We start from the raw sequence: 27198 nt of genomic DNA, 5'->3' as shown, positions 1-27198 counted from the left end.
TCCATTCTCATAACACTTCCTTCAGCTTCCAGGGAAGCTTTGTCCTCCTGTATGAAGTCACTCTGTTTGCCGTCCTGAGGCAATCTGAGCCATTTCTGATCCTCACCCAGCCTGTGAGGGCTCCTGTGCCTTCTCCAGTTCACAGCGACCACAGTGGACCTCCCCAGCGCAGCCTGACTGCTTTGTTCCTGTCACCTGTCCTGTTTCCAATCCCCAGTGTAGCAAAGGCGGACTTTGGACTTCTGATCCTCCTGCCACCACCTGAGATGACAGGCATGTGCCACCATCTCTGTTTCATGTGGTGCTGGGAATCAAACCCAGGACTTCATGCGTGCCAGGCAAACACGAGATGTACCAACCAGGGTCATCCCCGGCTCTGACCTCTTGAGTTAGTCACTCTGCCCAGTGTGACCAAATACCTAACACAGGCAGCATGTGGAAGAAAGGGAAGATGTCCGCCCCTAATGTGAGAATGCAGTCAGCTCATCTTGGAGTCAGGGCGTGAGGTGACCGGTCACTCTGAGATCCCAGTGAAGAAGCAGAGGAAGGGGGTGCTTTCTCCTTCTGATTCACTCTGGGACCCCACCTCACACTGGGTCCACATTCAGGCTAGATCCTTCCCAGCTCAGTTAACGCAATCTAGAAACTTCCTCGTGGACGTGCCCAGAAGCCCCCTCCTGGTGAGCCACCAGCAGCCCTCCGTGACAGCGACACTTCCCCGGCTGCAAGAGGCAGGGCCAGGGCTGTGTCCGTCACTGTGTCTCCAGGTCTGCCGCATCCAGGCTTCTGGTAGGTGATGGTGACTGTCTTCTGAGTGAACCCCTCCCTCTGCAGTGCTACCTGTTCCACATGTATGTGGGTGTCCGGGCTGGCGGAGGCATCGGGGATGAGATTGAGGACCCAGCGGGTGATGAGTATGAACTCTACCGGGTTGTCTTCGACATCACCTTTTTCTTCTTCGTCATTATCATCCTGCTAGCCATCATTCAGGGTCAGTGCTGGCTGGGTGTGTGGGTGTGAGGAGTGCTTAGTGGCTGGGGGCTGGCTACCTGCCTGGCTTAGCCTCTTCCTACCCTAAGACCTCACGCTGGTGGTCTTTCTGAGCCTCAGTTTCTTCATCTGAAAAAAATGGAGGTGTTAAAACCGGGCACAGTGTCACGTGACTGTAATCTTAGCTCTTGGGAAGCGGAGGCAGGAGGGCTGCATAAGCTTGGAGCCAACCTGGTCTACACTCCAGACCAGTCAAGGCTACAGTGTTTAAGATGCCATGAAGATTAAGCCATGCATTCCTTTGAAGTGTCTGCCCCATAGGAAGTACTCAGTAACTGCCTGGTTCTATTCTGTTTGGGAAGTATCTTGAGATCCGGGAACCCATGGAAGAAAGGCAAGGCCCAGAGGTGCTGGGTGTACAGGGTCCTGACTTGTGTCCTGCCTGATCTGTGTCCTGCCACCCCAGGTCTGATTATTGATGCTTTCGGGGAGCTCCGAGACCAACAAGAGCAAGTGAAGGAGGACATGGAGGTGCATCAGGGCAAGGATGACTCTGTGGGGTTGTGGGGTACCAGGGATGTCATATGGACCTTGACTCTGACATCCTTCATTATCCTCAGACCAAGTGCTTCATCTGCGGGATAGGCAGCGACTACTTTGATACGACCCCACATGGATTTGAGACCCACACTCTGGAGGAGCACAACCTGGCCAATTACATGTAAGGATGAGAAGTGGTGGGTAATCAAGAGGGCAGGAGGGAGGCTGTCAGCAGCCAGGGCAGGGCTACTAAGCCTGGGCCAGTTATGGAAAGGAGTGTGGGTATCCATGATGTTTAGCCAATCAGAAGGTAAGCATCACTGTGGCTCAGTGATGAAGCAAAATCCCCCAGTGAGGGGCTGTGAGTGTGGCTCAGTGGTAGAGCTCCTGCCTAGAATCCCCCAGTGAGGGGCTGGGGTGTGGCTCAGTGGTAGAGCCCCTGCCTAGAATCCCCCAGTGAGGGGCTGGGGTGTGGCTCAGTGGTAGAGCCCCTGCCTAGAATCCCCCAGTGAGGAGCTGGGGTGTGGCTCAGTGGTAGAGCCCCTGCCTAGAATCCCCAGTGAGGGGCTGGGGTGTGGCTCAGTGGTAGAGCCCCTGCCTAGAATCCCCCAGTGAGGGGCTGGGGTGTGGCTCAGTGGTAGAGCCCCTGCCTAGAATCCCCCAGTGAGGAGCTGGGGTGTGGCTCAGTGGTAGAGCCCCTGCCTAGAATCCCCCAGTGAGGGGCTGGGGTGTGGCTCAGTGGTAGAGCCCCTGCCTAGAATCCCCCAGTGAGGAGCTGGGGTGTGGCTCAGTGGTAGAGCCCCTGCCTAGAATCCCCAGTGAGGGGCTGGGGGTGTGGCTCAGTGGTAGAGCCCCTGCCTAGAATCCCCCAGTGAGGAGCTGGGGTGTGGCTCAGTGGTAGAGCCCCTGCCTAGAATCCCCCAGTGAGGGGCTGGGGTGTGGCTCAGTGGTGGAGCCCCTGCCTAGCATGCACTGGGCTCTGAGTTTCATTCTTAGAACCAGAAAACAAAACTAAATACAATGCAAGTATGGTTCTTCTTACCTTTCCCCTGTGGTCTCCTCTGTCCCTCAGGTTTTTCCTGATGTATTTGATAAATAAGGATGAGACAGAGCACACCGGTCAGGTAAGGAATGCTAATGAGGGATGAGTGGGGACATGGCTGACAGAAAGCCATTCCAGCAGGCTGTACTCGAGTTCCACCCTGAGTGTACTCAATAAATTAGTCTTCGAGACGACAGGCAGCAGGCAGCAGAAGCCTCGGAGACATGACCAAATGACTCTTGTCCCCTCAACCCTAGGAGTCGTATGTCTGGAAGATGTACCAGGAAAGGTGCTGGGATTTCTTCCCTGCTGGAGACTGTTTCCGCAAGCAGTATGAGGACCAGCTCAGCTGAGGTCTGCAGCTGGCCCTCCCCCTCCTCAAGTGCCTTATTCCCACTGCAAGCTCCTGGCTAGGCTGCTGGCACAGGTGATGCTGAACTAGACAAATAAAGCCTATGCTGCACCCCAGCAATCATTGTGTTGGATCATTTAAATTTGAGGGGACTGGGCATCCAAAATCCCCCCAAGAAAAGCAAGATGGCAACAGTCTGCAGTCATGTTTATTGTAAGATAAGGACATGCTGTGACCACTAGTGTGTCTGTTAGGGATCTGCAGAGGTCCGTTAGTCATGGCATGCCCTCTCAGATGCTCATTCCTGGATGTAGAGGTTGCTAGGGGCGGTGGGGTCATCCGAGGGCCGAGTCTCCACCACAACAGGTCTAAAGAAGAGAGAGGTCAAGTCATTCTCTAATTCATTCCCAAAATAGTTACCAGAAACTGCCATTCCAATGCTGGGCTGTGTCAGTGACTCAGCATGGTGGGACATGCCTATGGTCCCCAAAACCAGGAGGTTGAGGCCGAAAGATCTGGAGTTCAAGGTCGTCCTCAGCTACGTGAGGAGTCTGAAGAGGGCTGGTGAGATGGCTCAGGAAGCAAAGGTGCCTGCCATCAAACTTAATGGCCTGTGTTCAGTCCCTGGGACCCACATGGTAGAAGGAGAGAATCGTCTCCCAATGATGCCCTCCCTCCAGTGTAACAAGAGAGAAGAGAGAATGGAGAACAGCTGGGGCTACATGGTGGGACACTCTGACAGCAACAACAGGAAAGGAGCCCTGGGAGTTCACACTCCCAACACAAATGGTAAACAAAGGGGCTCAGAGAAGCATGGAGCTTCCACCCAGGATGTCGGCCAAGGCTGCCAAGAATCGCGGTGGAGCCGGAGACTTGGGAGGGAGCTTAGTAATACAGTGCCGGAGGCTGTTCTAGGCCAAGGAAGAACCAGCCATTCCACACCAGCAGCCCCTCCTATTCCTCTGTCCCTCTCCCCACCGCCATACCTGGGGGAGCCGAGCAGACGGAAGGTGAGGGTGGGGTCTCTCAGCTCCTGCAGCAGCTGTGGAGAGAGTGTGGATGTGTCTGCAGGATGTCCCCTCTCTACACACATGACTTCCTACGGAGAAGTCTAACCCCACAGCCACTTGCTAAGTTGTGTGACTTTGAGCAAATGACTTTACTGCTCGGCATCCAAGACCATTAACTTGTAGAATCACAGTGCCCTGTCTGATAGACAGGCGGCCTGGGAAGCCAGCATGGTGCCTTTCCTCCTGAAGCTTCCAGTGGGAGTGTCTGTTCTGGGACCCAGGGCTTCTGTGAGCCCATTTAAAGACTGAGGAGAGGGCAAGGCAGTGGTGTGAACTGAAGGGGCGGGCCTACCTGTTCCGAGCCTGGAGCCCACACCTGAACTCCATGCTTCCAGAAGGCCTGGAGTCGGTCTCCCACCATAGCTGGAGAGAAATCAGTTGCATGTGACCCTTCAGGTCACAGAACTCTCACCGCTGATCCCGAGGCCCTCTCCTCCCAGCACATACCCACAGCCTCCACGGCTTCCGTCATGGGAATCTCAGAGGTGCGAAGCCCGGGAGCTGGGGCCCCCTCTGGGGTCACTAGCTTCAGAGAGCCTGGGAGGAAGTGGGGGGAGGGATTTGAACACAGTCCTGGGCTGAGGACCAGGAAGGGGAGGGAGAAAGCACTCACCGTCCATCAACACCATCACCATGTCTTCATTAACTTGGGTCACCTGCACTGGTCCCTTGTGCTCTGTGTGAGAGGCAGGGGCTTCAACTAGCGCCCCTCAGGTCCCTGCCTGCCACACAGGCCCACCCTGTTATCCCCCTGACCCCAGTCCATCTCTTTCTCAGTATTGGCTCAGGCTTAGCCCAGCCACTCTGATCTTCCCCTTCACAAGGATTAAACTGCCTCTCCCCTGGCTGCCTTAACCTGTCGTCCCATCCTTCGACCCAGCCACTTCCCACAGTCCAGTCCTCTCCCGCAACCAAGCCTCTTTTCTGAAGCCCCGCCCTCTCCCCGCAGCCCCACCCCTTTGCTGCAGCTTGAACCCCGTCCCTGCAGCTCTGCCTTTGTCTGCAACTTTTTCCCAAGGTCTCCAATCCTGCAGCACTCCCCGTCCAAGCCCACCTGTTTCATCCCTACAGCCACGCCTTCTCCAGTAGCCCCCCCACATCCCTTGAAGCCCCTCCTCTCTCAGCTCATCCTTCCCTTGTAGCCCCTCCCTCCCGTACAGTCCCCGCCCACTCTGCAGCTCCGCTTCTCTGTGGCACAACTCACTCACCGGTGCTGGAGTCGTCCAGCCAGCAGGACAAGGCACCAAAGCGTACGGTGTGAAAAAGCACCGACCTCGCCGCGTGACCGGGGCTCACGCCGATGCACACGGCCGGCAGCTCGGAGCCCGGCGCTGTCAGCAACGCGAACACTGGCAGCGGCGTGGGCAGTGGGAACAGCACCTGCTGCGGGCCGCAAGGGGAAGGGCTATTCAGGGAGGCTCTCAGGGAAAACAAAATGTGCAGCTTTCTCTCTCTCTCTCTCTCTCTCTCTCTCTCTCTCTCTCTCTCTCTCTCTCTCTCTCTCTCTCTCTCTCTCTCTCTTTCTCTCTCTGTGTGTGTCTGTCTCTAGACAGGGTTTCTCTGTAGCTTTGGAGCCTGTCCCAGAACTAGCTCTGTAGACCAGGCTGGCCTCGAACTCACAGAAATCCTCTTGCCTCTGCCTCCCGAGTGCTGGGATTAAAGGCCACCATCATCGCCCGGCTAGGTGCAGGTCTTATGGATCAGAAATGTTTGTTGTTGTTTTTTTTAATGATTTACTTATTTTTATTTTATGCGCATTGGTGTTTTGTCTCCATGTATGTCTGTGTGAGGGTGTAGAATCCCCTGGAACTGGAGTTAGTTACAGACAGTTGTTAGCTGCCGTGTGGGTGCTGGGAATTAAACCAGGTCCTTTGAGCTGGGCGGTGGTGGCAGCACCTTTGCCCCGCAGCCTTACCCGGACAAGCAGGAATTTGTTCATCGGCTGGTACCACTGGAGCAGGACCACAGACGTCTCCAGTGCCCCACACAGGAACGGGCCCCCGGAGCTAGGGCTCTCAGCTGTGGAAGCAGACAAGAATGGGTCGGGGTCTGCCTCCTTCCTGGAGCACTCCATCTTTCCCTGGGGTCCTGCACACCTTGCCTCAGCCTTACTGAGTGGATAATGTCCAAGCGCCAACCCTACCCACCCTCCCAGCACCCCCTGAGCCTGCCTCTCACCCACACAGCAGGCCCGGCAGCCTTTGGTATCCTGCACCTTAGTGGAGACCATGTTCTTTCTGAAGAAGAAGGAAGTGTGAGTGACCACAAGGACAGCAGGAGGGGCGGGGGAAGCCAGTGGTGCCCTTTGGGGCTGGTACCTTGCCAGTAACCGGTGAGGGCTAATGTGAGCGATGGGGCTTCCTGTTCGGATCTCTTTCCTCTCCAGCAGGCCCAGGATGCTATGAGAATATAGGTGGGGGGTCTTCCCTGCAGTGTGTGTATGGGAGGGGGAGTGGGAAGCGGTTTTAGGACCCCTTACCATCTTGTCTCCCAGCTCTTGGCTAGCCCCAGGTCTTTGAAACGCCCCAGCACTCAGAGCCCACTTTCCTCCCACACATTCCCACCCTTCCTGTCTGAAGGGACCAGGGTGACCAGGTACTGTGGGTGCTGGGGGGTGACCAGGCACTGTGGGTGCTGGGGGTGGGGGTGATCAGGCCCTATGATCTGCTGGGGGGTGTGACCAGGCACTGTGGGTGCTGGGGTGTGACCAGGCACTGTGGGTGCTCTGCTGGGGGAGGGGAGACAGAGCAGCAGGACAGGCTCTCTGCCTGCACAGCACAGCAGCAACTAGGTGAGGGAAGTTTAACTAGCCTGGGAAGTTGCACCTGGGGTTTATTTATTTATTGCTGGTGCTTGTTTCTCAAAACAGGGTCTCATGTGGCCCAGGCTGGCCTCTGACACTCCACGTAGCAGAGACTGGCCTTGAACTCCCATCCTCCTGGCTCCGTCCTGAGTGCTGGGATTACAGGTGGGTGCCACCACACCTGGTACAGATGTCAAAGTTTAACAAAAACAAACAAACAGCAACAAAAACCTACCTATGCCGGGAGTGGTGGCACTTGCTTGTAATCTCAGGACTCAGGAGGCTGAGGCCAGAGAACCACCCCAAGTTCAAGGCTAGCCTGGGATACATAGTGGGGATTCTGTCTCAGAGAGCACAGGGGGAGGATGCTGCTGGACACACAGCTCAGTGCTGGACACACAGCTCAGTGGTAGCACATTTGCAAGCAGACACCTGCCCTGTTACCAAAAACCAAACAGCAAAAGTCCTGGAACTTCTTTAGTCTGCGTTACAGACTTGAAGCGGGAGTAAGTCCTGCCTTTCAGACCTCCTGCCCTGTCTCTTCCGCTCTGGGATTAAAGAGTGCACCAGCTACACCCAGAGATGGCCAGTGTACCCAGGTATTTAAAGACGAATTTATTGTAAAAATGAACTCACAACCAACTTGAGGGGGGAGATTTCCGAGATATGAAAAAGTCTGAGATTGTACAGATTTGAAAAGCGAGGCTCAGGGAGAGCAGCCCCGTGCCTTCCGCTCACCCAGCAGGAAAGTGGTGATTTAAACATCAGGCTCAGTGAAGCTGAAGACTCATCCACACGTTATCCCCCCCCCCAACCTTAGCTCCTGGCCTCTGCCCCTCCCCCAGCCCACAGGCTGACCTGAGAGAGACATGAGGAGGTTGTTGATGCAATACACCCAGGTTGTCCGGCCAGGGAAGAGCTGCAGAAAATAGGGGTGACTCCTGTGATTACCGGTCAACCCTATGCCACTCCGCCCCCCTTCCAGCACTGTCCCCATCCCTCACCATCTCCAGCGTGGCCTCCTGATCATTCCGGTTCAGTATGAAAATGCCTTCCTCTGCACCCAGGAGCAGGTGCTGGTCTGAGTGGGCCAGACAAAGTGGTTGCTGGGGTCTCTCATTGTGGGGGAAGAACCTCCCAGATCTTTGTCCCAAACTGGCCCTCTACCCAACCCCCACCCTTTCATACTAATTCTCCCTCAGACTGACATCCCCAGTTTGTCTCTCCTCAAGTCTGAACTGAAACCCTGCTCAGTACCCTAAGCAGCCTCCATGTCCCCGCTCTGTGACTTGCCAGTGGCTGGCAGTTCTTTGTCCCTGACCGGACAACTCTAATTTTCACACCAGTTGCACACTTGCTTCCCCAGCAGCAGCTCTCTAAGCCCTGCCCCTTCTTCCCCAGTGCTCAGCTCCAACCGCTATGGGCTGGCTTTGACTCTGGACCCCCAATATGGCCTTTTCTATCCAGTGAGACTGCTTAGCCCTGGTACCTGTCTCTCATTAAGAAAAATTTATTTGTTTTTATTTATTTACTTGTGTACGAGTGTTTGTCTACATGTGTGTTTGTGTACCATGTGCATGCAATGCCTGCAGAGGCCAGAGAGGGTGGCAGATCCCCTGGAACTAGAGTTAGAGAAGACTATGATCTACCCTGTGGGAGTTGGGAACTGAACCTGGGTCCTCTGAAAAAGCAGCCAGTGCTCTTAACTGCTGAGTCACCTCCCAAGCCTGTCTCTTGTTTTAAGAGATCTGGTCACAAGAGTTCCACTGGCCCTTGACCTCCCTATGAAACCAAAGTTGACCTTAAACTCCTGATCCTCCGGCCTCTACCTCCTAAGAGCTGGGTTACCAGTGTGCTTTGCACTTCTCTGCTGTTTGTTTTTAAGAAGGCTCTTGCCATACAGCCCTGGCTGACCTCAAACCTGTGATGATCCTCCTGCCCCAGCCTCAGGAGTGCTGTGGTTAAAGGTGCACACCTCCATTCCAAGCCTCTTACGTCATTTAATACTGACCTCCCCCAATCTCATCCCCCATATGTCATCTCCAGACTGTCCTCTTCCGCTGCAGTCAAACCTGTGACCACCCCCCAGCTGATCCCAGTCTGCCATCAACAATACCCCCATCATGTACCCCTGACTCTAGACCGTCATATTCAGATACCTCCGGCCTCTAAACTCCACCTTCTCTAGTGTTCATCTCTGACGTCATCCTTTCACCTCCCCTCATGGATCTCCAGATCTGCAGTAACCATGGCATCTGCACCGGATCTGACTTAGCCAACATCACTCCATTAAGACCCTTCCTCGGGAGCTAAGCACCTACCGCTCCCCGAGGACCTGAGTTTGATTGGTTCCCAGCACCCATACCTGGAGGCTCACAACCGCCTGCAACTGCAGGTTCAGGGGCTCTTGCATGCTATTCTGGGTTCTGCGGACACCTGGGCTTATGTGCACAAACATGTACACAGTATCCACCCATTGATGGCTTCTTGGGGAGGAAGAGTCAGTTTTCTTTAAGGGCTAACTACGTTCTAGTGGCTAGCCTCACAGTCATGAGTAACGGGACAGCACAAATTAGACTCCATGACTTAATAAAAGGACAGTAAGTTGGGAAGGAATGGAGAACAGGATTGGATCTGGGGGGGGGGCGAAGATGATCAAAATATATTGTATTACATTCTCAAATGATAATATTATATTTTAAAAAGACTCACATTATCTTAAAAATAAAAACCAAAGTCCTAAATAACAAAAAAGACCCTCCTGGGGCTGGAGAGGTGGCCCAGTGGTTAAGAGCACTTGTTGCTCTTGCGGTCCAGTTCCCGGCACCCATGTGTCAGTGAACAACTATCTCTAACTCCAGCTCCAGATGATACAACGCCCTCTCCTGGTCTCTGCCAACTCGCATGCACGTGGTAGACAAGCATACTTGCAGGTAAAATCACTCATAAGTAAAATTAAAATAAACTATTCTTCCTGTGCTCCTTTGTGCTCCCCTTAGGGTCCCCTCATCCCCAGCTGGCCCCTTACTCCAGGCTCTTTTGGACCTCCAGAGTGCCCACCTTTAGTAGAGGGGTGTGTCCAGGCAGCTGTGCTGTGGATCTGGAGGGGGCAGCCGTTGAATAATTTCACAAGAAGGGCACATCCCTGGATGGCCATGGTCAGTGGGTAGAGCAGCAATGAACAGAGGACAGGAAGTTGAGCACAGGGTTCAGATTCTGCCTTTCCTCAGAGACCCCCACACTCCCCACCCCATCCCCCCATCTGTGTAAGCATGGTCCAAAAACTATTACATGAAAGATTTCAAAGATAAAAATTTCATTTTGGGGCTACAGAGATGGCTCAGTGGTTAAGAACACTGGCTGCTCTTTTAGAGGACTTGGGTTTAATTCCCAGCACCCACATGGCAGTTCACAACTGTCTGTACCTCCAGTTCCAGGGGATCTGATACCCTCACCCAGACATACGTGCAGAGAAAACATCAATGCACATAAAATAAATAATTTGCTGGGCAGTGGTGGTGCATGCCTTTGATCTCAGCACTCTGTAGGAAGAGGCATATCTCTGAATTCAAGGCCAGCCTGGCTACATAGAGAAACCCTGTCTTAAAAAAACAAAAACAACAAAACAAAAATTATGTTGTGTTTTAGCTTTTTCTTCATTTTTACATGGGTCTTGTGTAGTCCAGACTGGCCTTAGCTTCTCTATGCAGCATAGGCTGGCTCTCAACTCCTGACCCTCTTGCTTCTGCTTCCACAGTGCTGGGTATTAAAGATGTGTGCCACCACACCCTGACTCTTCAGTAAACCTCTTACTGTACCTATCAACAAGCCCCCTTGTAGGTACATATATCAGTGGAAAATACAGGATTGGGTACTAGCCAGTTTGAGGCATCCATGGTGGTGGTGGGGGGGGTCTTGAAGTGGATCCTCCGTGGATAAGGGGAATGTTTTATGGGTGACCCTGGGAAAGCTGCTTACCTCGTGGCGCTTCACTTTCTCCATCTGTGGAACAGAAAACAGCCACCTCTGGGGTCCCTCTCCTCCCATTTTTTAACAGAGTCTCCTATGTACCCCATTTGGCCTGGAAGCCCCCCCCTTACTCGTATCTTTGCATGTCCTGGAGATAGAATGCAAGGCTTTGCGCTAGCAGCTGAGCCCTCCTCTGAGCCACACCCCCAGTCCCTCACTGTTGAACTAGACAGGCTCTGTAAGGTGAGCTAGGGCCCCAGCCTTCAACTGCAGAATTCTAGGTAAGCTCTCTTGTGCTGGTCAGGCTGTTTGGTTTTGGTTTTCATCAACTTGACACAAACTAGAGTTATTTATAAAGAGGGTACCATAACTGGAGCAATTGCTTCTACCCAATTGTGGGACATTTTTTGATTATTGATTAATGTGGGAGGGCCCAGCCCATCTTGATGGTGCCACCCTTGGGCAAGTGACCTGGGTTGTATAGAAAAGCAAGCTGAGCAAGCTCTGAGGAGCAAGCCAGAAAGCAGTGTTCCTCCTTGGGCTCTGCCCCGACTTCTCTGGATGGTGGACTGTAAAAGTGGAAGTGGAAACCAAACAAAGCCCTTCCTCCCCAAGCGGGTTTGGGTGGGAGTTTTATCAGAGAGATGGGAAGGCTAAACTGCACTCGTAAATTCTGATTCCCAGTGCCCTCATTAAAAAGCTGAGCGTGAAATTGGTAGTAGAGAGACATAATCCAGCAACCTATGGGAGCAGATGCAGGCACCCACAGCCAAACACTAGGCGGAGCCAGGGGAACCTTGAAAAAGAGGGGGAGGAAGGATTGTAGGAGCCAAAGGAGTCAAGGATACCATGAGAACACAGCCCACAGAATCAATAAGCAGGACTCACAGAAACTGAAGCGACAATCGCAAATCCTGTATGCGTCTGAGTGAGATCCTCTGCATATACCTATGGCTATGTAGCTTAGTGTTCTTGTGGAGGTGTCTCTGACTCTTTTGCCTATGCTTGGGACACATTTCCTCCTACTGGGTTGCCTTGTGCAGCCTTGAGATGAGGGTTTTTGCCTAGTCTTATTGTATCCTGTTAGGCAGATACATGTTTGCTGGATACATTGTTTAGTGGATACTATGTTTGGTGGATACTATGTTTGGTGGATACAATGTTTGGTGGATACAATGTTTGGTGGCTATCCCTGGGAGGCCGGCTCTTTGTCTCTTTTCTTTCTTTCTTTTTTAAGGGAAACAGAAAAGGAGTTGATCTGGGGCCAAGAGGAGGTGGGGGAAAAACTGGGAGGAGTGGAGGCAGCCGGAATGTAATTAATATATTAGAGAAGAATAAAAGTTTAAAAAGCTGGGCATAGCTACGCTCCTCCTAGAGACAGGCAGATCCCTGAGACTTGCTGCCACCAGCCTACATCCAACTTTAGTGAGAGATTGTCTTAAAGAAATAAGATGGTGATTGACAGAGCAGGTCACCTGATGTCCTCTGGCTTCCATGTGTGCATCCACACTTGTACCCACGTGCCTGAGCATCCACCCCCGTGCCTGTGTTGTGGAATAGTCTTTTTGTACACTGTGAAGATGAGTTGTTCTCATTGGTTTAATAAAGAGCTAAAATGCCAAAAGCTAGGCAGAAAGAGGTTAGGTGGTACTTGCAGACAGGGAGAGAGCTCTGGGATGAAGAAGGGCAGAGTCGCCAGCTGACTTGAGGAGAAGCAAGATGATAAAATGAACAGGCCATGTTGAAGAAAGGTACCAAGCCATGTGGTAAAATGTCAATAAGAAATATGAGTTAATTTAAGTTGTAAGAGCTAGTTAGTAACAAACCTAAGTTATCGACTGAGCATTTATAATTAATAATAAGTATCTATGTGGTTATTTGGAAGCTGTCTGGCAAGACAGAAAACTATGCCCATACACCTGTGCGTCCACCCACACATCTGTGCATCCACCCACATGCCGGAGCATCCACCCACATGCCTGAGCGTCCACCCACATGCCTGAGCGTCCGCCCACATGCCTGAGTGTCCGCCCACATGCCTGAGCGTCCGCCCACATGCCTGAGCATCCACCCACATGCCTGAGTGTCCACCCACACATTTGTGCATCCACCCACATGCCTGAGCATCCACCCACATGCCTGAGCATCCACCCACATGCCTGAGTGTCCACCCACACATTTGTGCATCCACCCACAGGCCCATGCATCCACCCACCCACAGGCACAGACACACATCCTATAGTCAGTGTTTGACAAAGAGGAAGGACCATCTCCCACTGGGCCGCCCCAGCTCATCCCGAGCCTGTAACTAGCTCTCACCTTTCTCCTCATCTTTTCCTTCTTAGGGGGTAGGAGTGGGGGCTGGCCCGGCTCTGGAGCAGGTGGGTTCCAAAGTGAAGGATCTGATAGGGGTTTAAGCAAGATCAGGCCGAGAGACTTCCAACCCTACCTATCTTCCTCCCCAGGGAGGGCCTGGTACCTGAGTGGGCTGTAAGATGGGGGTTGCGAGTGGCTGGGGGAGGCCCGGGACGGGGAGTGCGTGGAGGAGGCCCACTGGCACACCGGACCAGAACCCCTGGGCTCAGTTGTCCGTCGTCTCCTACCCCTCCAGAACCGTCATCAGATGGAGACCGGAACTTGGGCTGTGGAGACAGAAGTGTGGAGGAAGTAGATATGTGAGAGGTCCCAGAAGAAATACACCTCGCGCCCCAGGACCAAGAGTCAGCCAAAGCTATGCATGCCCTGTGACATCCCAACTTGTCCTCATGGGAAGGGATGTCAGATACGCCAGAACACAAAGGGTTAATGCTGGGCACTAGGTCAGCTACTTGACAGATCCCACAGGACCCATCACTCCAGACTCCCAGCCAGCCAGCCTTGCTTTAAACAAACAGATTTTTGTTTTGAGACATTGTCTCACTATATCACTGTGTAGCCCAGGCTGGTCTTGAACTTGCTACATACCTAAGGATGATCTTGACCTCTTGATCTTCCTGCCTCCACCCCAGTGCAGCACCACACCCAGCTCCAGCTGTGTTTCTACACATCCATCTTGTACCCCAAAGGCTTAAACTTTCTGCAATGTTCAGACATCTCTGCCTTCACACTTGAAATATTTTGCTTTGTTTTGCTGTGTTGTGTTTTGAGACAGGGTTTCTCTGTGTAGTCCTGACTGTTCTGGAACTTACTCTGTAGACCAGGCTGGCTTGAACTCACAGAGATCTGCCTGTCTCTGCCTCTCAAGTACTGGGATTAAAGGCGTTGCACTATCACACCCAGCCAAACTGTAGACATTGAAAGTGCAAGACTTGACCTCAGGATCCCCAGGGCCTTACCTTCGGGGGCAGTGGAGGAGGCACGTCCTCTGCTGGGGCAGGGCTGGAACACAAAGATAGAAAAAGCACTATGGGTGCGAAGGACAAGATGGGGTGTTTCAAGCTGGTGGCCTGGGACAGAGGGATGGTGGAGCAGGGCTAACCAGGAGTGACTGAAGCCAAGGACTCCATGGCTGACAGTCATGGCCACATCAGCAGTAGCATGGGCTGTTACGTGGTCCACAAGAAGACATGAGGTCTGGCTCTATTCCTCACCGCCCCCTGCCCCGCATGCCAGTGCACAGAAGGTGGGGAATGAACGGGGAGAAGGTTCGAGACTGTCCCCTAGCCAGAGCAGGGAGAATATGGGGGCTCAACATGACTGCTGGGGTGCAGGGCGAGGCCTGATGTGGGAAATTTCCGTGGGTCAAGATTTACTTTGAGGTTGGATCTCCGGTCACAAGCCTGTAATCCCACCTACACAGAAAGTAGAGGCAGGAGGCTTGAGAGTTCAAGACCAGCTTGGGCTACAGACTGAGGCTGGCTGAGACAATGACAAGAGATGGGGGAGAAGAGTAGGGTCCAAGCTTAAGTTGGTAGGTAGGCGGGTAGGCTGCGGGATGCCAAGTCTGAGGTGGACGAGCTACAGGAGGGTCAGGCCCAGGCCTGAGGGCAGCTCAGGGCCAAAGCTAGCTGGGGATTAGATACAAAGTTGTAGAAGGTAGAAGGAGCGGGCCTGGTTGGGCAGGTAATACCAGTTCCTTAGAAAGCTGAGGCAGTAGGATTGCCTGGGCTACAGAATGGATTTAGTTCCAGCCTGGGCAACCTAATGTTACTCTGTATCAAATACGAAAGTAGAAGAAGAAGTTCGGCATGCCTTTAATCTATGAGTTTGAGGCCAGCCTATTCTAAAGATGTAGCTGGGGATACATAGTAAGATTCTGTCTCAATTTGTTTTCTGTTTTTTTTTCTTGAGACAGGTTTCTCTGTGTAACCCTGGCTGTTCTGGAACTCACTATGTAGACTAGGCTAGCCTCAAACTCAGAATTGGCCTGCCTCTGCCTCCTGAGTGCTGGCATTAAAGGTATATGCCACCACTTACAAGATTCAAAAAAATAAATTTTATTTAATTAAAAATTAAAACAAAGTTGGGCGGTGGTGGCACACACCTTTAATCCCAGCACTTAGGAGGCAGAGCTAGTTCCAGGGCAGGCTCCAAAGCTACAGAGAAATCCTGTCTTGAAAAACAAAAAGCAAAACAAAACAAAAACAAAAAAATTAAAATGAGGGGCTGGGGAGACAGGTCAGTGGTTAAGAGCATTTGTTATTCTTTCAGAGAACCTGGGTCTGGTTCCCAGCTCCCACAAAAGCAGCTCACAACAGCCTTAAACTCCAGTTCCGGGGACCCAATGGCATCATGGGCATCAACAGTATATGTGTCCAAACAGGCAAAACACTGATACGCATAGAACAAATTTTAAAAATATGTTTTAAGGCTGGGTGGTGGTGGACAACTTTAATCCCAGCACTCAGGAGGCAGAGGCAGGTGGATCTCTGTACATTCTAAGTCAGCCTGGTCTACAGAGTGAATTCCAGGAAAGCTAGGGCTACATAGAGAAACCCTATCTCAGAAACAAAACCAAAACCAAAAATATTTCAAGTCCAAATGGATCAAAGCCCTCAACATAAAGCCACACTGAACCTTATAGACGAGAAAGTGGGAAGTACACTCGAACGCATTGGCACTTCCTAAATATAACCCCAGCAGCACAGACACTGAGAGAAACAATTAATAAATGGGACCTCCTGAAACTGAAAAGCTTCTGTAAAGCAAAGGACATGGTCAACAAAAAAAACCGACAGCCTACAGAATGGGAAAAGATCTTCACTAACCCCACATCAGACAGAGGTCTGATCTCCAAAATATACAAAGAACTCAAGAATTTGGACACCAAAAGATCACATAATCCAATAAAAAAAAAATGGAGTACAGACCTAAACAGAGAAGTCTCAACAGAGGAATCTAAAATGGCTGAAAGACACTTAAGGAAATCCTTAGTCATCAGAGAAAAGCAAATCAAAACAACCTGAGATTCCATCTTACACCTGGAAGAATGGCCAAGATCAAAAACACTGATGACAACTTATGCTGGAGAGGTTGTGGGGAAAAGGGAACACTTCTGCATTGCTGGTGGGAATGCAAGCTGGTACAGCCCCCTTGGATGTCAGTGTGGCGATATCTCAGAAAATTAGGAAACAACCTTTCTCAAGACCCAATAATACCACAGTGTAGGTCTGGGGTGTGGCTCAGTGACAGAGAGCTTGTATATAAGAAAGTTTAAGGTCAATCTGCAGTAGGAAGTGAGAGTTTGGGGAAGAAGGAATGGGAGATCTAGGGGTCAAAGGTGAAGGCAGAGGGTCCAGTGGGCTTGGGGGCCAGGGATTGGAGAGGAGGAGGGAAGGTAAGAGCTGCGCTGAGGTCATCAGAGCTCCAGCCATGGGGCCTTACATGTCCACGTCATCATAATCGTCATCAGACTCTGACAGCTGGCTCCTGAAGAATGACAGGCATGAGCTGCAGGTGGCTCCCACTTAACCCACCGCCCCCCCTCCAGCCCAGGGGAGGGGTGGTGGACCTGGGGCTGCTGCTCCGGCAGTCTCCAGGGGCCTGTAAGCAAACCTGTGGGACCAGGAAAGAGTCAGTGTGGCCCAGGGCAGAAGGGGGAAGAGGGGCGCAGCTGGGGTGAGCATAGAGGGTCTCACAGTGTCAGCTGGAGGTCTGGCTTCCACTCCTCTGAGCCTCTGGAACTCCATGTGCCGCCCTGAGAAGTGAGAGTGAGACAAGTAAGTGGGGGTGGGGCAGGGAGATGGGCTGAGAAAGAATCAGGGTGGGGAGGCCTGGAGCCAGGACTTTAGGGGTGGTTACCGTTCCTTGTGGGAGGGGCCCTTGATACAGGGGTCTTACTTGGGGGTCCAAGAATGGCATCAGAGGGCTCGAGGGGTTCAAAGCAGGTGCAGCATGTTAGTTTTCAGACTTAGGTATTAGGGGTTCTGACAGGTTGCTTTTAATTTATGAAAAATTGCATGTATTTGTTTTGTGAGAGCAAGAGGCAGGCGCATCAGAGGACAGCTTGCAGAAGTTGGTTCTATCCTTCCACATGTGGGTTCGGGTCATCAGGCTTAGCCACAAGCACCTCCACCCACTGAGCCATCTCACCGGCCCCCCTACTTATTTTTAAGACAAGATCTCATGCAGTCCTGGCCTCTAACTCATTACACATTCAAGTATGTCCAGGAGGTTCTTATCCTCCTGCCTCCACTTCCCAAGGAAGCACAGCTAAATTTCATCATACCAAGTTTAGTCAATGCTGGAGCTGGACCCAGGACCTCCTGGGTGTAAGGCAAGTACTCTACCAATTAAGATACAGCCCCAGCCTATTTAACCTTTGTTTTTGTTTTTTGTTTTGTTTCATGTTTTTTGTTTTTTTTTGTTTGTTTGTTTGTTTTTGGTTTTTCGAGACAGGGTTTCTCTGTGGTTTTGGAGCCTGTCCTGGAACTAGCTCTTGTAGACCAGGCTGGTCTCGAAATATTTTATTTATTACATATATAATATTCTGTCTGTGTGTATGTCTGCAGGTCAGAAGAGGGCACCAGACCTCATTACAGATGATTGTGAACCACCATGTGATTGCCGGGAATTGAACTCAGGACCTTTGGAAGAGCAGGCAATGCTCTTAACCACTGAGCCATCTCTCCAGCCCCTTCATGTTTTGTTTTTGATCTTTGGGTATTTTTTGTTTTGTTCTGGCTCTTTTCTTTCTTTCTTTTTTTTTTTTTTTTGATTCTTTTTTCTTGTCATTGTTTTGTTTTGAGATAAGGTCCCATTGTGTAGCCCCAGCCTGGAACTCACCACATAGACCAGGCAGCTTGAACTCACAGGGATCGTCCTGAGGGCTGGGATTTGAGAAGTGCACTACCATGCCTTTACATAATTCTCAACGTATCTTTGGGGTCAGAGCTGGGAGGTCTCATGGGACTGAGGGGAGGGGACTCTGTGTCAGTTTGAAGGTTACAGGGCCAAAAGCGTCTTGGAATTTGAGCCCCTAATGGTCAGCGAGTGGGCTCAGTGGCCCCAAATTGTAGGGTGTTCTACTCACGACAGCAGTCTGTGTCTGGGACCCCCAGTGAGCTGGCCCGGTGTGTAGATCTGATCCGCCGAGGGATGGCAGGGGGTGGCTGGACAGAAAGGTAACTGTGTCAGGGCCCAAGGCTTCTGGCGCTCTGCCGCCACCCTCTCTCTTTAAACGTTTGTATCCAGCCCTGCCAGGCTTCCCTTCCTCGTGCCATCTTCCTTCTCCTACAGGCTTCCAGAGGGCTCCCCAGCGGGAGGGGCAACCCCTGCAAAGGCCCTCAGGTCCCCACGGCCGCATCTACCAAGGCCCTCACCTCAGGCTCCTCATCATCAGTCTCACAAATAGGCGGCCCCTTCCCAGGATTCTTCATTTTGTCAAGAAGATCCAAGATCAAGCCTCTGTTCAACCCTGGCTGGCACACCAGCTGATGCTGTGAGAGGAGACAGGGGTCAGAGGGCTGGCATGGCAGGGGAAGGTGGGGACATGGGCCAGCTGTAAGAGATTGCTCGGAGGGAGGTACCCACTGAGGAAGAAGGAAAGGGAAGCTAGGAGCCTCAGGGGACCAGAGATGCTGAGAAGTCTTAAAAGGTTAGAAGAATTTAGGGTTCCGAGAAGGGGAGAGGGGAATTCCAGGGTATCCTAGAAGTGACCAGGCTTGGTGAAGACTCTCAGGCACAAGTCTGGACTTGGCATATTCCAGCAACTCAGGAAAACTTGGAGAGATCTGGGGTAAAGCCAGACATGGTGGCTATGGCTGTAAGCCCAGCCCTTGGGAGGTGGAGGCTGGAGGACCAGGAGTCCAAAGTCAGTCTTGGTTGTATAGCAAATTTGAGGCTATCCTGGGCTACATGAGACCATAACAAAACAAATAAATGAAAACAAAAGAAAAAGGCACACACACACACACACACAACAACAACAACAACCAAACAGAAAAGAAATATCTAGGTATTAATTTGGTTTGAGTTTTATTTTTTGAGACAGGATCTCATGTAACCCAAGCTAGCTTCAAACTCTCTAGGTAACCAAAGATGGCCTTGAATTTCTGATCCTCCTACTTAGTGCTGAGACTGCAGGCTCCTCCAGAACAGTTTGAAGGGTTCTGTGGGGAGAGTACTGGGAAATGCTGAGGGATGGGGTTTTTGAAGGGGCCACCAGGGCTCCATGTGCTCTTGTGAGCCATGGGAGACTTGGATAGTCCTGGGCTGAGGAGGAGATGGGGGGTCCTTGAGGGAAGCTGGCTTACACTGAGCATCTTGGCAGCACCAGGGCGTTTCTTGGGGTTCTTAGTGAGGGTGACTTTGACAAAGTTGTGGAAGGCCGACGACCTTGGGAGGAAGAAGGCAGATCTGGGATGAGGGACTCAGAGCTTTTCTCCTCACCCCATCTACTCCTCCTCTGCCCTCCCTCAGCTGACTTCCCTTACCATTTGCCTTTTTCTTTTAGCCGAGGAGGCTGGTAGCCACTCTTTGTCATTAGGAAGAGAACCCTAGAGCCGTAGGGAAGAACAGGGGTTCAGATCCATGGGACGAGACAGATCTCATGGCTTCAGAAGTTCCCAGATGGAAATAAAACAGGGGAGGTGACTCAGATGGTAAGAGCACTTGTTATGCAAGTCTCAGGATCTGAGTTCAAATCCCCAGGTCCTCTGTAAGAAGTAGTGCATGCCTGTGTCTCCAGTGTGTGTGTGTGAGACAGGAGGGTCCCTGGTGCTTGCGGTCCACCAGTCTAGCTCCAAGATCAGACAGAGCAGGACACCCGACACCCTTCTCTGGCCTCTGCACACCCACAGGAGAGTGCACATGTGCGCGCGCACACACACACACACACACACACACACTCAAATACACAAAAATTAAAAATTTTAAAACATTTTGAAAAACTGAAAGCTCTTGCTGCCAAGCCTGATGACCTGAGTTCAAGTTCCAGGACACACAGAGCAGAAGTAGCAAATGGATGCCTGTAAATTGCCCTTTGACCTCCAGATGTGTGTAAACAAACTGGGTGTGATGGTGATCGTGTAACCCCAGTGCGGAGAGGTAGACAGGTGGAGCTCTGTGGCTGAGGCCAGGCTAGCCGAATCTTCCAGCACCAGGCCCATAAAAGACCTTGTCAGGACAAACCAAAGAGTGGGCGGTGCCTGAAGAACAAGGCAGAAGCTGTCCTCTGGCCTCCACACACATGCTTACAGACATGTGCATACACACAAGAAGGAAATACAGTTCTGGCTTTAATTTCAATGGCCATACCCTTTTTTTTACTGGTGATTTTAGATACGATTTTGTTACATAGCTCAGGCTAGCCTCAAACTCATGACCTCCTGCCTCAGCTGCCTGAGTGCTGGCATCACAGGGTGGCCACACCTGGCTGTGAAGTCACTTCTAAGAGAAATTGTTTATGGGGTTTTAGAAAATTGGAAGCTTCAGCCCATCCAGAATGAGTCTCCAGGTGGGGATGTCTATTAGCTGGGCAGGGAAGGCCATACCTGTAGTGCCAGCAGCTGGGAGGCTAAGGCAGGAGTATCAGAATCCAAGGCCAGCCTGGGCTACATAGGGAGTACCTGTCTCAACAACAAATAAATAAAAGATGATAGACATTCACAGAACTGTGAAAGGCTGGGGCAAGAGGATCTGGAATGTAGGCTATCCTCAGCTACATAGAAAATTGGAGGCCATCCAGGGCTACACGAGCAACAATGTCTCTAAACACCCTGCTCCCACAAAAAGGTGGGGATCACTGAACTGGAGGTCTTGTTGTGGAAATCTGAGAAAAGGTTTCTGTGCTCAGGGAGCTACAGGGGTCTCCCTAGAGGCATCCAGTCTGAGGTGAGGACACAGGTTGAAGGGTAGTTGCAGGGTCAGGCCTCAGCATGGTCTGTTGCCCAAGGGCACCCACCACCCCAGCCTTTACCTGAGAGGGTGCACGTCAAAGAGAGGTGGCTGAAGCTCAGCTAGTTCGATGGCCGTGATGCCCAGAGACCAGATGTCACACAGTTCATTGTATCCACCCTTCAGGGCCACAGCTGCCACCTCTGGCGCCATCCTGCAGGCAGAGATCCTCAGAGAGCAAGGAGTGGCCCAGGGACAGGAGAGAGGTAGGGGAGTCAGGGGACAGGGACACCAAGACAAAGTGGCCAAAGGAGGAGGAAAAGGGGAGTGTGGGGGCGCTTGGGGTCTGCTAGTACCCTGGAGGCTAAAGCAGGAAAGCTGTCGCGAGTGCGAGGACAGCCTGGGCTACAGAAGGAGAGAGGGAAGCTAGGAGTATGGCCTGGTGATAAAGTGATGGTATCGAAACCTAGCTGCAGTCCATAAGACAAATTAAAATCAAGGAGATCTACAATCTGGAGAGACAGAAACAGAGACGGAGAGAGCCACAGGCTGAGAAAACACAGAAGTAGACAGACTTGGAGAGAGATAGGGATCTAGGTAAAAAAACCAAGCCAAGCTGAGTGTGGTGGTGGTGCATGCCTGTAATCCTAAAACTGTCAGAACTGGAGCCTGGAGAATCAGGAGTTCAAGGCCAGCCTGAGCTAGAGGAGAACTTGTGGCAACAAACAACACACACACCCAACAACCCAAACACACACACACCCAACAACCCACACCACTGAAATCCTAAATGCTAAGAGAAACAGGCAGAAAGGGCCAGAAAGAGACACAGATAAATAGAAAACTCAAAAGGTAGTCTAAGAGAGGGGAAGGGTGTTTAGTAGGAGAGGGCAGAGCCAAGGACGTCCTAGGGAGCCAAAATGGGAAATGCCACTGTTCCCACCCCAGCTGTTGACCCAGCACCCCTCACCAGTATGGTGTCCCAATGAAAGAGAGGCGTCGGGCCAAGGTTGCCCCAATCTGGGCTGAGATGCCAAAATCAGCTGGAGGCAGAGATAGAAATAGTATGTATCTAGCCCATTCCCTCCCCAACCTCCATCAGCTCCCTGTGTACCCCTGGAGTCCACTCACCCAGCTTGACCTCCCCGGAGTCATTGATGAGGATGTTGGCTCCCTGGGGACCAGAGGAGGGATCAGAAGCTGTCAGAGAACACCCTTCCCACACCTGTGACTCCACACTAAAGCTCAAAACTACCACGAGACCTGGGTGCACCCATGACCCACCCTCAGTGGCACCCTGGTCCCCAGTCTACCTTGATGTCTCGGTGTATCTTCTTCTGTGAGTGCAGGTAGGCCAGACCCTGGGGAGAGATGGGAACAATAGACTGGTGAGCCCCTTTTGCCTGTGCAGGGCCCTGCTCACCTTGGGAGCCCCCGGCCCCTTCTCACCTGGAGCACTTCCCGGCACACATAGCTGATCTGGAGCTCGGAGAGAGAGCCAGTCACTGCAAAAGTCATCCAGGTTGTTGGGGGAGGAGCCAGGACCCCTGGCTCTCTGGGTTCCCTAGCCTTCCTCCACCCATGCCATCAGACAAGATGCACAAAGAGAAGGGGACCTTAGATGGGACAACTGGAAAGGGGAGGTGAAGGGTTGTGGCTGACTGGAAGATGATGAGCCAAGCATGGTTACTATTGACTGTAATTCTATTACTTGGAAGGCTGAGGCAGGAGGATTGCCCTGAGTTTGAGGTTAGCCTGGGATATATACAAATATCGACACTAGCTGAGTAGTGGCAGCACAAGCCTTTAACCCCAGAACTCAGGAGGTAGAGGCAAGCAGATCTCTGTGAGTTCGAGGCCAGCCTGATCTACAGAGCAAGTTCTAGGACAGCCTGGAATGTTACACAGAGAAACACTGTCTCAAAAAACCAAATCACAACAACAAAAACAAAACAAAAATCAACACCAATCAGGGTTACATAGAGAGACCTGTTTCCCAAACAACCAAGAACATGTGCATGTGGAGGGGGAGAGAGACAGTCTTCCTCTGGACTACAGCTGCATGTTCTAGTCCAGAGGAAGACAGGACAGTCATTCGGCAATAATCACAACAGTCCTACTCTGTTACAAGCAAGATAATCATCCCAAAAGGTTGAGGGTGTGTGACTCAGTGGTAGAGCCCCTGCCTAGAATCCCCCAGTGAGGGGCTGGAGGCATGGCTCAGCAATAAAGTCCTTGCCTAGCATGTGAAAGTCCCTGGGTTCCATTATTAGCACATGCACACACAAACACACACAAAAGATAAAATCCCTACTTTCGTGGAGAGAACACGCCAAGAGAAATAAAATATAGGATGGTAATTACAGCTGGAGGAATAGCTCAGTGCTGGAGCTCTTGTCTGTTATTTCAAAAACTAATAAATAATAATAAATAAGATTAAGAAAAAATATATAATATAAGATGTTAATATGCTAATAATTAGCAAGAAAAAACAGAACCAGAAACAACAACAGGAAATGTGTGTGGGAAGGGCTATGACATCTTACTCATGCTGGTCCACAAGGCTACCCTAAGAAGCAGGAGCAGGGATGTGAAAAGAAGAACAAGGGCAGGGGACAGAGGGCAACGGCCAGGGTGATGTGGGCGAGCAGCCTTCCCCACGAGGACAGTGGTATCCTAGGAGTCTAGGAAGGAGTGATGTGAGGGCAGGCAACATGAATAAAGGCAGTGATGCAGAGACAGAGCCCGGGGTCAGAGCAGAGAGAGATGAACAGGGCACCAAGTGCAAGGAGACAAGGGAGACAAGCAGGACTGGGGAAGAGACATGGAAAGAAAGATGACAGAGGGTGGCGGCAGAAAGCAGGTCCCACATAAAGGCTGGGTGAGTCACTCCTGTCTATGGGCTGCAGTTTCCCATTCTGGGAGAGATTCTGGGTTGCCCAGATAAAACCTGGGACCTTGATCCATCCTGCCAGGCAAGTATTCTACCACTGAGTTTGATGTCTGAGGACCTTTAATAAAGTTTCCCCTTTTTGGACATTTCAGGTGGGCTAGAGAGAGTTAGAGAGACAATGAGACAGAATGTGAGCACCAGAACTTTAGAGAGGGCTGAGGTGTAGGGCCTGGTTGCACAGACCAGTAGTCCTAGCTACTCAAGAGGCTGAGGTACTGAGATTGCAAGTTTAAGACCAACCTGGGCAACTCACTGAGATTCTGTCTCAAAATAATAAGAAAAAAAGAGTGTTGGGAGAATGTCTAGAAGCTGAAGGTGTGACAAAAACATATTGTATACATATATAAAATTCTCAAAGAACAGATAAATTAATTTAAAAGAAAAGAGGGTTGGGCATATAACTCAGAGTGCTGTCTAGCAAACATAGGACTCTGGGTTCAAAACACACTATGGCAAAAAAGTAAGTGTGTGTGTGTGTGTGTGTGTAAGAGAGAGGAAGAGAGAAGAGAGAGGGTGAAAGGCCTATCCAACTCCTGCTGTCAAAGTTCCCTGAGCGTCAAGCTGCAGGCTAGATCTAGAAATTCATTGACTGACTGCCCAAAAATCTGAGTAATTAATCTGAGATAGAAAATGTAGAAACACGCTGGGTGGTGGTGGCGGCGCAAACCTTTAATCCCGGCACTTGGGAGACAGAGGCAGATGGATCTCAGTGAGTCTGAGGCCAGCCTGGTCTTCAAAGTGAGATCCAGGATAGCCAGAACTGTTACACAAAGAAACCCTGTCTCAAAAAAAACAAGAAAGAAAAAAAAAAGAAAAAAGAAAATGTAGAAACAGGCTGGGCGGTGGTGGCGCACGTCTTTAATCCCAGTACTCAGGAGGCAGAGGCAGGCGGATGGATCTCTGTGAGTTGGAGACCAGCCTGGTCTACAAGAGCTAGTTCCAGGACAGGCTCCAAAAAAAAAAAAAAAAAAAGAAAAGAAAAGAAAAAAGAAAGAAAGAAAGAAAATATAGAAACAGGTCAGGCAGCACATGCCTTGAATCTCAGCACCAGGGAGGCAGAAGTAGGCAGAGCTCTGTAAATTGGAGGCCAGCCTGGTCTACAGAGTGAGTTCTAGGCAAGACAGGACTACATAGTGAGACTCCCATTTCCAAAATAATAACAATAACAATAATAACAAATGCTGAAATAAAAGAAGAAAAGAAAGAAAATGCAGAAATGCCCTAACCCAAGAATGTTTTGGCAAGAAAATATAGAAACCAAAACAAAGAAAAAGATATGGAAGCAGAGGGGATTATTGCCTGGGGAAAGAAAGGCAGGACCCATAGTGCTAGAGGGCTGGGCCATCACAGGGTTCCCACCATCATCCAGCTGGGCCCAGGGGAGGGACTCATGGTGGACATGAAGTGTGGACCACAAAGGCGCTACCCAGAATACAAGCTCAAAGGGACCAGAAGGGTGGATTGGAGGTTGAGGGGGGGCCTGGGTCCCTTTGTCCTTCCTCTAACCTTGGTAGATGTCCTGGAGAGAACCAGCCCCACAGAATTCCATGCAGATCCAGAGCTTCTGCAGCCTACAGGGGGTCAAGAGAGCAGGGATAACAACGATGGTGACCTCTAGAAGAGGCTGGGGGAGGAGCTTGAGGCTATCTTACTTCCCCTGCCCACCAGAGTGTCCTGTTCGGTCCTTCCCACAAGAAAGGAGGTTTGAGGATGGGCCAGGAAATGCACATGCTGGAGCAATGTGACCAGAACTTAGGTCTTTGGGTTCCAATCCTAGGCACCCCTGTGCCATCCCAGGCTGACTTAGGGGACAGGGCAGAGAGCTCACGGAGAGGTAGACAGGATAAAGAGGCCCAGAGTGCAAGGTCTGAGGAATTGATGTCATCAGCAGGGCAACTGAGACATGATCTTAGGGGCCAAAGAATTTGGGGATTGTATTAAGGAAGCAGGGTGAAATGGGCGATGCAGGGAGCAGACTGATATTTGATTAGTCCCTAGATTAAGGAGTACTCAGTAAGAAAAGGTGGAATTTCAGATGGGAATCAGGCTGGGATGCCCCAGTTAAAAGTGGGGATCCTCAGGTCGGAGGTCAAGTTAGGTTATCTGGGTCACAAATGGTAGGTTCGGACTGAGGACCTGGTTAAGGATGCTTGATCAGAAATGAGAGGCTGGGGCTGGGGCTGGGGGATGGGCTAAGACATCACCAGAGGTAACTGCCGTGGTAAGCCACGATGTTGGCATGCCGGCAAGTTTTCAACATGAGAATCTCCTTCTGAAGGGTGGACACATCGTCATCTGTGAGGAGAGCAGGAGAGAAGAGTGGCTATGAACAGTGCCTTATGGACATGATCCCTGTCCTAAGAGGTAAGGGTAGGTAGGGGTGGAAAAGGAGTTTCTGGGGACTCTCTCACCAGGCTCCATCTTCACCATCTTCAAAGCCACCAGGTCCTTAGACACCTTGTCACGAGCCTTGTAAAGGGGAAGTTGGCCATCAGGCAGGCTCCATAGCTGGCCACCCTCAGCATCTCTGAGCCAAACTCAAGGCCTGGCTTCCTCTTGTCCTGCCGTTTGTCGGCCTCACCCCAACTATCCTAGGTTTGACAATGAAGGAGGCAGAAGGGCTTTCTCACCTTGAAGACTTCTCCATAGGTTCCACCACCTAGTCGCTGCAATAGATCATAGTGTTCCCGGGGGTCCTTAGTAAAGATGTCGGCATCTACAAGGGCCATCCCTGGAGGCCGCGGCTGGGCCGGTGCCCAGGGGCCAGCAGGGCCTCAGGGCTCGAGCTTTAGTATTACCCTCTGTCTCCACAAGTCCTGGGCCCGCCTTGACTCTGCGGGCTGTGGCCTTCCCCCTCCCCACTCTCGCTTCCTGCCCCAGCTGCAAGGCTGTGCAGAGGGCTCCACCCCTGTCCCCAGGGTTCTAAGAGCCTGATTGCCTAGGGACTCGTGGGACTCCCCTTTACCCCCAGAAGGGTACTATGTAAATAAAATGCAAAAGATCTTAATTGCAACCTGAGGCTGACCCAGCATCCTTTCCCCAACTCTCTCCTGTTCTGGGAGGAGTCACAAGTTACAGTAGAACCTCTGCTAGGTACTTGAAGAATTGGAGTCAAGAGGTTGTACGTCTGCACAAGCTGGCTAAGTAGCGCGTAGGCCTGTTTACTCGCGGCACACACACGTCACTTAAGTGACAGCTCCAGTA

The 27198-nt window shown here is 51.4% G+C and overlaps 2 protein-coding genes across 6 annotated transcripts in view; one reads left to right on the top strand and one right to left on the bottom strand.

The window, feature by feature from the left end:
* Ryr1 (ryanodine receptor 1) overlaps positions 1-3036 on the top strand; it is a 126507-nt gene extending 123471 nt beyond the window's left edge. For all 3 annotated transcript variants that reach the window (XM_057761336.1, XM_057761335.1, XM_057761334.1), the window contains 5 exons: positions 835-991; positions 1457-1521; positions 1611-1711; positions 2603-2654; positions 2830-3036. In XM_057761336.1, the coding sequence (XP_057617319.1) occupies positions 835-991; positions 1457-1521; positions 1611-1711; positions 2603-2654; positions 2830-2925 (471 nt within the window). In that variant the 3' untranslated portion in view covers positions 2926-3036. The remainder of the gene's footprint in view (positions 1-834; positions 992-1456; positions 1522-1610; positions 1712-2602; positions 2655-2829) is intronic.
* A 114-nt stretch (positions 3037-3150) lies between these two features.
* On the bottom strand, positions 3151-27129 carry Map4k1 (mitogen-activated protein kinase kinase kinase kinase 1). 3 transcript variants are annotated; one of them, XM_057758583.1, is made up of 32 exons: positions 26625-27129; positions 26406-26463; positions 26199-26289; positions 25501-25565; positions 22491-22546; positions 22355-22402; positions 22173-22215; positions 22012-22084; positions 21124-21255; positions 19640-19702; positions 19460-19541; positions 18527-18643; positions 18238-18316; positions 16844-16902; positions 16717-16760; positions 16590-16634; positions 14102-14144; positions 13246-13408; positions 13086-13168; positions 10776-10799; positions 9858-9942; positions 7802-7878; positions 7656-7716; positions 6313-6421; positions 6173-6231; positions 5910-6013; positions 5203-5377; positions 4608-4670; positions 4442-4531; positions 4287-4357; positions 3911-3966; positions 3151-3292 (listed from the first exon to the last, which is right to left on the bottom strand). In XM_057758583.1, exons 1-32 carry the CDS (start codon positions 26721-26723, stop codon positions 3223-3225), a joined length of 2487 nt encoding a protein of 828 aa, XP_057614566.1. In that variant the 5' UTR covers positions 26724-27129; the 3' UTR covers positions 3151-3222. The 3 variants fall into 3 exon arrangements, with proteins under 3 accessions (XP_057614566.1, XP_057614576.1, XP_057614583.1); XM_057758593.1 differs by having other exon boundaries at positions 5203-5374; XM_057758600.1 differs by lacking the exon at positions 4442-4531.
* Positions 27130-27198: the final 69 nt, after the last annotated feature.

The sequence above is a fragment of the Chionomys nivalis genome, chromosome 2 (assembly GCF_950005125.1).
Source record: "Chionomys nivalis chromosome 2, mChiNiv1.1, whole genome shotgun sequence".
NCBI classification, from domain to species: Eukaryota; Metazoa; Chordata; class Mammalia; order Rodentia; family Cricetidae; genus Chionomys; species Chionomys nivalis.
This window is presented reverse-complemented; position numbering and strand designations above follow the sequence as displayed.

What these genes read in the sequence shown, in the direction of transcription:
- Map4k1 (XM_057758583.1), bottom strand. Translation starts at nt 26,723, where the DNA reads ATGGCCCTTGTAGATGCCGACATCTTTACTAAGGACCCCCGGGAACAC. An exon ending in CCTCACCGGTTACTGGCAAG is followed by an intron (nt 6,232 to 6,312) that starts GTACCAGCCCCA and finishes CTTCTTCTTCAG; the next exon opens with AAAGAACATGGTCTCCACTA. An exon ending in ACAAATTCCTGCTTGTCCGG is followed by an intron (nt 5,378 to 5,909) that starts GTAAGGCTGCGG and finishes TGCGGCCCGCAG; the next exon opens with CAGGTGCTGTTCCCACTGCC.